This window comes from Diadema antillarum, unplaced genomic scaffold (assembly GCF_040938485.1).
Source record: "Diadema antillarum isolate AM-2024a unplaced genomic scaffold, OU_Dant_1.0 scf00000101, whole genome shotgun sequence".
In the NCBI taxonomy this organism is placed as follows: domain Eukaryota; kingdom Metazoa; phylum Echinodermata; class Echinoidea; order Diadematoida; family Diadematidae; genus Diadema; species Diadema antillarum.
This window is the reverse complement of record NW_027270990.1, coordinates 1,400,181-1,412,023: the sequence shown is the minus strand read 5'-3', so window position 1 is coordinate 1,412,023 and position 11,843 is coordinate 1,400,181. Positions and strand designations below refer to the sequence as shown.

Below are 11,843 nucleotides of genomic sequence, written 5' to 3'. Positions count from 1 at the left end.
TATATACGGGCTGGCACGCAACAATGCAATCATGTGACATCAGGCGTATGGATATACATGTACTATTATAGCTAACAGTTATAGCACTTAGGGGATTCCCCGGCTCAAAGTTCGCGAGAATGGTTCAATGCATCTGCATGCTGTTGCCCGTTACTCGGTATAAGCGGAAAGAGGGCGACAATAGAGCGCGTTAACAGGAGAGCTGTAGTCATCTCGCAGAGTCTCCAAGCGCATGGTAACATTGCGACCAATCTGGCAAACGTGTGCCCTGTAGGACTAGTGTATCTTACGACGATAATAACATTTCAGCATTTTTCGTCAATTGCACCAGAGCCAGGTTCCCCTATATACTGCCTATAGCCGTGAGCAGCAGCTTCGTATATTCGAAAGGTTCGTATACCTCGTGGACGATATCCCTGATATTATCAATATCCTCAAGCAAAGGACATTTTTTTCTCATTGACATTGGTGAGTCAGTCAGGGGTGAATTTCCCCGACCACGCAGTGATTCAATGGGAAGGACAATGGATCTTTATATTTGTGTGTGATAACATTACATGTATATTAGGCCGACTTTCTTTGTACGTTGTATGGACGTCGGGAGTTTTAAACATAATGGAATTACGTCAGTTTTCGAGGACATGTCGTAATTTCCGTTTTCTTTTCTGGAAAACTGTTCGAAATTTAATTGTTTCAAAATTTCTTCTGGTCGTCTGTCCTGTGATACGCCCACTGGAATGTTAGCGGCTGTTAGCGGAATAACAACAATCCAATCTTTCGCATGGTAAATTGCATTGATCATCCATGTTAGATTTCAAAAATTCTGTGCCTTGTGGCACTTTTACTTCTTGTCGGCTCCCGTGAAGACTCTAGACTCAAAAGAATACGCTTAAATAGTAAAAATTAATTTCTTGGGAAATTCTTCCAGCATTAGCTTCTCTTAAGTATAATACAGAAAAGCCAATTCTTCAACCGCAAGAGGGATTTTTATACGTAGTATACATGTCCTCCATCTTCATTCTTTATCATCATCAGCAGCATCATTATCTGTCTGGTTTGTCTGTTCGGTTGTTTGTTTGTTTGTTTATTTCATTGGGTTTTTTTTTAAGGATATCCATTTGAACGTCTTTCGTGAAATTGCGAAACGACTCAATAAAATATTGCGAAGTTATTGTTTCGAACTTTGATTTATTATATTGCAGCATCTCCTTTCATCTCATCTGCGTGGAAAGCAACAACAACAACAACAACAACAACAACAACACCAACAACAACGCAAGGTTAGGAAATGGGTTCACCAGTTACGATTGCTGCCACCGGCCACAACCAGAAACACATCGATGTAGCAGTTGTTACTCGCGATGACCCGTGCGTCACAGAGGAAACACGTTTGGATGATATAGGCGCTGACAAGCGACCAGACGATGTTGCCACGAATGCGCGCGAGGACAACAACCAATCCGCGTCAGCCTACTGCAACCTAAATCTCTGGATGGCAGGCGCATGCGTCATCATGTCCCTTTCTGCCATTTGCGTCACACTGTTCTCTCCATCCGTGCTCAATAATTACAAGAAGGGGAATGGCTGCAACCCTGAGTCTGGACATGGTCAACGGGTAAGTACTATAGTATACATTGCTATGGTGGTAGATATACCTTTTTTTAACTTTTTTTTTGTGTGCAAGATTCCACGAAAACACTTATAAAAATGACAAGGAGTATGCCATTCTAAAGTTTATTAGATATATTCGGTTTTTTAAATTGCTGAGACATCCAAAAACAAAGTAAAACAAAGGGCACCTAATAGACCCACCTACTATTACAATTGTTCTCTTTTGGACATATCAGTCATTGTCAGTTATTTCCAAGACAATTTTCATCAAATAAACATTGAATCCATCTTAGAATTACATTGCTCTTTCATATTTCGTATTACTAGAGGTTTCTTGCATCTCACAAAAAAAGTTAGAAACCTGAAGACATTATATTATGTCTCAACCAAAGCTATACAACCGTTTTAAACAGCTTAAGCGCCTTTTTCAAACATTTCAAAATTAATAAAGTTAATCATCAGATAGATCAAAATAAAACATTTCTTGTGATACCTCTCTTGTCACATAACAAGTAATTTGATATTCTTGAAGTTATGATTGAGAATATCCTTTCTTTTCTTTTTATTTTCCATGTTTACTACAGTATAGCAACTTTAATCTAAAGCATCTCAAATTGAAAAAAGAAATTGACTCTTTGATTAATGCATCATCAAAGTTCTCCATCAACACAAAATTCCACATTTTCATGTCTGCTGAATGATTTTTTCGATTTTACTCAAAATGCATACTCTTATGTATTATTATCTGTATCCACTGAATTTACATGATGTACACAATCCCCTTTGAAGGGATGGTACAGTTTCGGTTGAGATGGGAATTCAGGTTCCAACGTTTTATGATGATAGCTTTTTTTTTAGATAATGCGAAACCTTTATTATGAAAATTATAGGACCTATCATATAATTCTAAGAGGAATTCAAAAGTTTATTTGATGAAAATTGGTTTTGATATGGATGAGATATCCAAAACAAAGCAATCCTATGAAATCAGATAGACTTTAAATTCTAGGTATAGCTGCTGAATCCTCACCTCAAAATATAAAGACATCCTTTGAAACAGAAAGTTGGTTGATGTCATCCTATTGAATTAACATAATGATAGAATGCATGAGTGCAGATAATTTATGTGTTTACTCATGCTTAACGAAAAACTGTCCATAAAAATTGCTTTATAAAAAGAAAAAAACCAAAATACAATCATGAAACGAAGTATTATCCATGCGAAAATTGATTCATGTGCTCTTACTGAATCATAACTAGAGAGCATGAAGACGCAAAAAAAAAGTTCCCCAGAAAATATTGTAAGCATGGAGAAAGAGCAAAGGGTGTACATTATGACGGTAACACATCGTCTGTGGCAAGGAATGTGGTGAATACCTTTTCAAAAATTTGAGAATCCATAGAGAGCAAATTCAGAGACTCCAACCTCAAACATCTCTTAAAGGGATGATATAGTTTTGGTTGAGATGGGGATTCAGGTTCTAACTTTTTTTCTTTTCTTTTTTTGCGAAATGATTAAAAACCATTTATGTTAAAAATTAAAGAGCATAATTCTAAGAGAAATTAAAGAGTTTACTTGATGAAATATACATCTTCATTAGACGTCAAACCCGTTATCTATTAATAGAAAATTGGTGGATATTTTGATATATAATAATCGTATATTCTAATAGGAAACGTGTTCATTAAAATTAGAGGCAGAAATATGATATATTTTGTCATTGTGTCGTCATGTACACGTTTTATTCTTTTTTTTCCTTCTTAGTTTAACAATGTGATGTGCAATATGATGTGCAAGACAATAAATGAATTGATAGTGTTATTAACAAACAAATTTTCCTTTGGCAGGCGCATAAAATTTCACAAATTCTAATCATTCAACTGAAATGCAAAAGATTAAAAAGATCACCTTTTCCCACCAAATCACTGGAAAATGTCTCAGCAAATTTGACTTTAAAGGGATGGTATAGTCTAGTTGAGGTGAAATTTCAGCTTTTCACTTTTTGCGGGATACTTACAAAATGCTTTATGAATTGTTAAAAAGCATGCATTTCTAAGAGGGATTCAAAGTTTATTGGATTGCAATAGGTATCGAAATAGCTGGGATATCCAAAAACAAAGTAAAGTAAAGCGATCCTAATAAAACGTGGGTCCCATCTTTTATTAGGATTGCTTTATTTTGGCTCAGAGATTTCAAAACCTATTTTCATCAAATAAACTTTGAATTTCTCTTAAAATGTCTTAGAATCATATATTATGCTCTTTCATATTTCCTGAGGGGTTTCTCATTATCTCCAAAAGTCATCATCAGAAAACGTTTGAAACCTCAAGTCCCATCTCAAGCGAAACTATACCATCCCTTTCAAGGGTGGGATTCCCCATGTCCTCTGGATTGCTGACTAATAAGAAGAAGCGATTTGGGAGATGCTGCGAGCACCATTCGGTGTGAAAAGTGTGAGACGAAGACGCTATTGCCTTGTAGATTCGCACATCCATCATCAATTGGTTTTGTACAAACTATGCATCTGTGTGTGTGTGTGTGTGTGTGTGTATGTGTGTGTGTGTGTGTGTGTGTGGGTAAATGAAAATGTGAATGTTTCTTTTATAAATACAATAATCTAATATTAATATTTCCCCGACATCACCTTACTCAGTGCATTAACCCGATACCTCCTATAATATCCCAATTTTGATAGCGTTACTGAAAAGTATTTTGGATGCACATTAAACAATTCATTTATCAATTCTAATTACGCACTTTAGATGATAAAGGTTAACATTTTAAGAAAATGTTCTTGTGCAAAGGGGTAATTTCAACACGAACTGAATGACACTAATGCACGATTGAAAACCATTTTCCCTTTTAGAACAATCGAAGAGGACGAGAGTGAAAGAACTCTTCTTGAATAAACAACATACTTAAATTAGGATTAATTTGGTTCTGATTACTTTATTGCTTGTGACTACGGGGAACAAGTTCCAACACGTGACAGTCCAAAGCTTATAGGAGTAAACTCGCAACTGAAAGCACAACTTTCATTTATTGTGCTGGGTATAAAAGCAAAGCAAACAAACACTCAAGTAAAAACAGCACTTTGGTATAAATGGCTGTAAATAGTTATCATTTATTAATATGAAAATTGTACACTTTCCCTCCTCCCCCCCCCCCCCCCCTCTATCTTCGTCTTTTATAGGGTGGGTTTTGAATTGTACAATAAAAAATACTAAATAGATGTAACTCAATCACACAGACCCTTGTAGATTATATATGTATAATCACTGATAACTCTGGATCAAGCTTTATCGGGGGACATTGTGTGAGCAACGGCAGCACTAAAACATGAAATAATATTGAATGGAATTTAATATAATTGAAAACGTTTAAAGAGCCGCAAATAGTCTCCTTAAGTTCGTGCGTACTAGTTATTGAATACGATCGCATGGATTACAGTGTCTTCTTATAGCTGGATCGCATGTATTATATCTTTAGAATAGTCAAATCAAGAGAATAACCTTTTCTATATTCATTTGCTATTACATTTGTTTCGTATGACTGGGGATTTTCACGCAATATCATATCCATTGTGTGAATTCTATACGTATTCACATGGTTGTTATCTTGTAATGTCGGGCCCCATTATCACGGATATTCAGTTTATAAATATGCGTATCCGCGTTGGTACCACCACTATTCTTAGCATGAATAACGAGTTCGGCTGGTCGACAGAGAAAACATGGTTCCACGTGCACATAGAAGCTATCAATATACGTGATCATCACCAAACAGAGTGGGGGAGGGGGTACTAGAGTTTGAACTCGTAATATCTCTCGCCGTGTCTGAGACGATTATCTGATGATTATTGTTGCATTCTCTTGCTGAATTTTGAAGTTTTTTTTTTAAAATTTCCTCCCTTGCAAGCTCGGCATTTTAATATCTCACAATTTGTGTTGTGTAAACCTTGCACATAGGCACTAGATTACAATTAATTCTAATCTCTTGACCGATTACCTTTTCTTACAGGTGGCGCCAAACGATCACGTGGTCACGCCAGACGCACGCGGCGCACTTGCATCTAATTACACGGACTGCCAGGTTTACGCCCACGTGGTAGGATCCAACGAGGGAGAAACGCGGACCGAATATGAGCGATTCCCCGGTAATATATCTCCGTCTACGTCCTTCATTTATTACCTTTTTATCAACTTATACATAATATTATAATGTAAGCTTGATGCCTGTATTAAAGGAAAACTATAAAGCCCGAATAAAATGTGGATTTCGTAAAAATAGCAATATTGATTGAAAACATCAGTGAAAATTTGAGGAAAATCGGACAATCCATTAATATAATTTCCTTTGTTGCCGTCATTGATGGATAAGGAGACTACATTGTATATACTACAAACTTACTCATGACATCATTATCAATAATGGACAAAGATACTAAGAGTGTGAAGAAAATTCAACATATTTGGACTTTTCTATAGCATGATGAAAGAAAACTTGACTTATATAGCTCTTTCCAAAAACATACAAGAATGAATAAAAGAAATAAAGAAAGTATATGCAGTAATTTTATGGAATTCCCTTTATATTTTCTGCATATTGTCATTCAAAATGACGTCATAAAATGTATTAGTCCTCCTATCCAGCAATAACGGCACTGACCTTTGTAACATTCGTAAATTTGTCCGATTTCCTCAAAATAATTTTCACTGATGTGTTCTCCATTATTGCTGCCTTTTACTCAATCAACATTAATTTTACGTTGGCTTTCGTTTCCTTTAATATGCAATATACAAAAACAAACGCATGCAATTACATTACACGTATTGTGTGTGTTGTGTGTGTGTGTGTATGTGTGTGTTTACGTGTTATGGGAAAAATACATCTTATGAAAACATTCGCCTTGTCAAAATTAAATTATGTAGCATCACTTATTGTTGTTCCTCAGTGGGTATTTTCAGAAGTCGAAAAAATTACCTTTGATTTCTTGTGGCATGGCAAAGACCGTATAAAGAGAAATATTATGTATCAAGATTATGAGTTTGGGGGTTTAAGAATGACGAACTTTCGGTTGTTTGTTAAGGCACAACGTATTATGTGGCTTAAACGCCTTCTATATGGAGAAAAAGAAGTTGGGTGGAAATTATTTTTTGACTTCTGTTTTAGTACAGTAGGAAGTAGATTCCTGTTTATGTGTGACTTTGATTCATCTATTATGACAGATAATGTACCACCTTTTTATTCGGAAATATTGAAGGTTTGGCTCGATATCTATAAATATAGACAATTGGAAAATGAGGTTGTAAATCCAATGATATTTAATAATAGGAGTGTATGCATAGCAGGTAGGATGTTTTTTCATAAAGATTTATTTGATGCAGGAATAATTACAATACAAGATATATTAGATAACGGTCATTTGAGATCTCAGTCACATTTTCAAAGCTTGGGTCTTGGTTTTAAGGTAGAAGAATTGCTTAAACTGAATGATATATTTAATGCTATACCCCAGAAATGGAAGGACTCTATGAGAGCAGGTACACTTCAGCAAGTTGATTCCACAAACTTTGACTTAAAATTGATTTTTTCTGGTCAGAGAGTAAATTTGCAAGTTTTAAAATCGAGAAAAATATATGACGCTATGGTGAAAGATTTACAGTCAACTTATGTTTTACATATTAAAGATGACCACAGTAGCTATGATTATACAAACAAAGAAATACAAGATCTTTTTATTAAACCGAGTAAGTGTACATTGATAAGAAAATATAGAGAATTTCAATTTATGATGTTACATTGCGTAGTTTACACTAAGGAGCGTTTAATGAAGTTTGGTTTTGTAACAGACAGCCTTTGTTCCTTCTGCCAACATGAGCCTGAAACTTATCTGCACTTATTTTTACACTGTGTTAAAGTGAAACCGTTATGGGAATTCATAATTAATTATTTTGATATAAATGAGTTAAGGAATATGGATTGGAGAGATATATTTGGGGGAATCTCTGGTTATTCAAGTAGATCAAAATGTGTAAATACTTTGATTATCTTAATAAAATACATCATTTTTTAAATCTAGAACGGGAAATAAGTTACCCACTGGAGAAAAGATGCAAAAGATTATTGTTGAATTGATAAATGAGGAAAAAATCCTTGCGACCAAGGCTGGGAAGCTACATGTACATTTACAAAAATGGGAATATTTTGAGACTTCGTTGAATAAACCAGTCTGAAGCTACGTGCAACGTCTGTGACTTTTATGAAAATAGTAATGTTTCCATAGTATTCCACTCTTTCTTTTCTTCATTTTTTTCCTTTCCTTCATTCCTCCTCCTCTTCTTCTTCTTCTTCTCTTTTTTTTCTCTTGTGTTGTGTTGTATTTTCTCCCCCTCCTCTCCCATGCGTTCCTGTCAGCCTGTTGGCGGGCTGATTATATAACTATATTTACTATATTGTGATGTGTAGGTAAGAGCAGTTAACCAAATTAGGTGCATGTGTATGTGTGTGTGTGTATGGGTGTGTTTGTGTGTGTTTGTGTGTTGCATGTGTACAGATGGGGATGGGGGAGGAAACAGGAAGGGAGGGAACTGGTGGGGGTGGTCATAGGGACTCAGTAAGGGATATGAGTTAGTAGGTGGGCGGGTATTGGTTGATAAATAATATGGTTCCATTACTTATTACTGTATAATTTTGCTGCATAATTCATTTGGATGATTATTAAGATTAATGATAGAAGAATTGAATAATCACTGTCAAATTTAAGCAATTTTTTGAGAGCATAGGGGAAGTGACTGTATGTAAATTGATAATTGTTCATGAAAATGTAATTTTTGTTATGTCATTATGTACAGCAATAGCAAATTTGCTATTATGATCACAAATGTATATTTTCGTCATTTCAATTGTAGCAAATGAAAATTGTTATTTTTTTTCTATTACTTTGAATGGAACAGAATAAACATCGTTGAAAAACAAAAAAAAAGTAATTGTGATCACATGACATTCATTATTTTTGATTTTCGCGTTATATCATGAAAATGATATGTAAATAACAATGGCATGCGCTCTTCAATATAGTGTGCGCATTCCAATAAGAATGAATTGGCCTCGTAGTAATTTCGTTTCACTTCACCCTCCGGTAAATCCACAACGCGGGACTACTTTTGAAGTTTAAACTTTTCGTGACTATAAACTATCATTGTGGTGCATCCGGGCTCAATAACTACTCTTACTTTTCACATAATAATCATATATTGATAGAATGAGATTACGCACAAAACATATACCCCATAAACTCACACACGCACACACAGACATACACACATACACAACATAATGATGATATTATATGATTAAATACACATACATAATGTACATGCATTCATACACATAGTATTACATACATGAACATAATTACTTTATTTCTAATTTTCTCTCCTTCTATTTTACCATGATAGGTCGTGTAATGTCCTTGACGAATGACGTCACTCGTCACGTGGATTTTATCTCCGAGAGCGGTGTGATCAGAATCAGAGTACCTGGTCTCTATTACGTTTATAGCCAAGTATATCCCATGGAGAGTGGAAAGACGCTCTTACGTAGTGACCGAATCTACGATGAAGAACCAATGGTGAGTGTATAGCTTTCTTAAAAAAAAAAAAAAAAAATCATTTGCATATTGTGCGATTGTTATTTGCGACTTTGCCTTTCACCCTTGCCGGTGTTGTTACAATTCATAGTATAGTAATTACCATGTTTGCTATTGGTATCTGCACTTATTCAAACACCATCACCGTGTTCTTTTATTTATGGAAATGTCTGACAATGAATGGTGAGGCATATTACTGTTTCTAGCATTCAGTTCAATGTTGTTACAAGAAAAGGATGTTACGTCAGAAATAATTATGATTTAAGATGATCAGGAGGATCTTCCTTTTTTGTAGACATGGGGCTTAATATTTTTCAGACAGAAATATAAGACAAAAGTGTTGACAAAACACATGATGCATATTATCTTTATAAGGTATTTATATAGACCAAAAGGCATGAGAATACAACATACATTTGGATTAGAAGCTAAATAGAGAGGGAATATTAAAAGAAGCCTGTGAGTAAGAATCTGCTGTGTTTCTTCGATGACAGGTTTTCAGCACTCGTCGAAACTCTGCGACTCTGATGCGGAGCGTCATTCCCGTGGGGCAGTACGCCACCAAGTACCACGGCGGCGTCTTCTGGCTCGACGTCGGTGACGAGATCGAGTTGCACGTGCCGAACGGGAACCTCGTCATCAGCACGGCGCCCGAAGACACCTTCTTCGGCGTGTTCATGCTCTGTCAGCCGTCATCGGATGGTCCAGCGAAGTAGATGATGACTTCCACAATCGCCTTACTGTAACTGCTACTGCCACTACTGCGCTGCGCATTTCCAGTGATTTTCTATCCCCCATTTCACTATTATGTAATTACCATGTGCAACCTTTTCTTGGACTATGAAGGGCCATCGAGTCGTCTTTTAACTCGTCCAGGAACCTCCACCTTTGCGTTCATATCTTTCCCGTACAGTATATTGCACCCGAGGGGTCTACGTACTCTGCATTCTCCGGTAGATATGCCCCAGTCATCTTCAAGCCACATCACTTCGCTTATTCCTTATTGAGGGGAGTTTGCTTAAAAAAATTATCATAGGAATCCAGAATAATACAGAACGATCGATGAAGCACCCAGTGAAAGTGTGAGGAAACCGGGCAATTCGTTAAAATCTTGTACAAGTTTGTACAAATTTGATTCTATAATGTGTTGCACTTTTACAATGGGTGCGGTTTGTTTTTGCTGTCAGATCGTACAGTACAACCACATTTTGAAAATGCTGAGATGATTTCCTTTACTCTCACCTTCAATAAAAAAAACTCACACACAATAATAATACACACTTGTATAAGGTAGCACAGAGTTCTGTTAATGTTTGATGCTAGCGAGTTTGAGATCTGGGAAGCGAACGCTACGACGACGCAACCTCACAGGTTGAACAATGGAAACAGCTGCCTGGCGCATGTGCAGAACACAATTTTCAGCCTAATGACGTCGTCTTTAGCGTTCGCGTCGCAGATCTAAAGCTCGCCGTTACCTGTTATGACACCTTAATATCGGACCGTTCAGAATGTCGGTGTGATTCTACAAGAACCGAAGTGCGCCACCTTCGATAAAAGATAGAACCACTATTGACCACCAAATGATATTAATGTATTCATGATGTTATGTCTTTGCTAAGTAATGTTACAGTGGCGGATCCAGAGGAGGGCGCAACCGGCGCACGTCGTTAAAAACAAAAGAAATAAAAAGAAAAAAGTGAAATGAAACCCCAAAGTGGCACCAAAACTATTAGTTGTGCCCCCTCTTTTTTTTTTTTTTTTTTTACAAAACTCCTGAATCTGCCCCTGGTATAGGCCTAGTAAAGTCTGCTCCTGACAATCAGAAGTTTTGCCGTAGGCTTGCCTGACATGGAAACAACTGTTATTTATTGTGAAGTTCACTCACAATTACTACTGAAATGCATTGCATGTTCAGGTAGATTTAATAGGCCTATGAAACATACTTTGTTGTAGGTCCTCAGATGTATAATATCAATGAGATTGCCGATTACACTGGTAAACCTACCTATTGGTACACTTTTTCCGATGATGCATGCCCACTGATTTCTATTGGGAAGTATCTGGATATCTCATACTCCAATCACTTTGAATCCACCGCGCAGCCATCTTGATCTTACCGTGCATGTGTCCCATACGGATCCCACGGCATCACGTGATCCTGGTGAGTCTCTGCCGTGAAAGATGCATGCAGATTCCCATAGAGTGGGTCTAGTGATATGGCAGCTCAGCGGCTTCACTTGTTTGTAAATCATGAATGGCTGAATGAGATATCCATACCTTGTACGTTCTTTAGACATGTTAGAGATTGATATAAGTATTTTATGTTTTCTGGTACAGCCCTTTTATAGTAAGGATTTGATCACCTGATTTCAGTGGGAGTTTCGAATGAGCTTGTTGCGTCAAAAAGACGATTTTGACCAATATTTCAGAAATATTGCTTGAGGACACGTTGGCCAATATTGTCGGATTAAGCTTATTACAGAGCAAAGTCAAGTATTCGAACCATGGTTATTTTCATTTATGAGGTGACGTTCCAGTGCCTAGATGACACATCAACTTTCATCCGATGTCAATACAATG

The 11,843-nt window shown here is 36.5% G+C and overlaps 1 protein-coding gene across 1 annotated transcript; it reads left to right on the top strand.

Annotated features, from left to right (window-relative positions):
• Positions 1 to 209: 209 nt before the first annotated feature.
• On the top strand, positions 210 to 11,843 carry LOC139718887 (uncharacterized). The gene is made up of 5 exons (XM_071630328.1): positions 210 to 390; positions 1,203 to 1,615; positions 5,633 to 5,768; positions 9,073 to 9,245; positions 9,758 to 11,843. Exons 2-5 carry the CDS (start codon positions 1,289 to 1,291, stop codon positions 9,977 to 9,979), a joined length of 858 nt encoding a protein of 285 aa, XP_071486429.1. The 5' UTR covers positions 210 to 390; positions 1,203 to 1,288; the 3' UTR covers positions 9,980 to 11,843.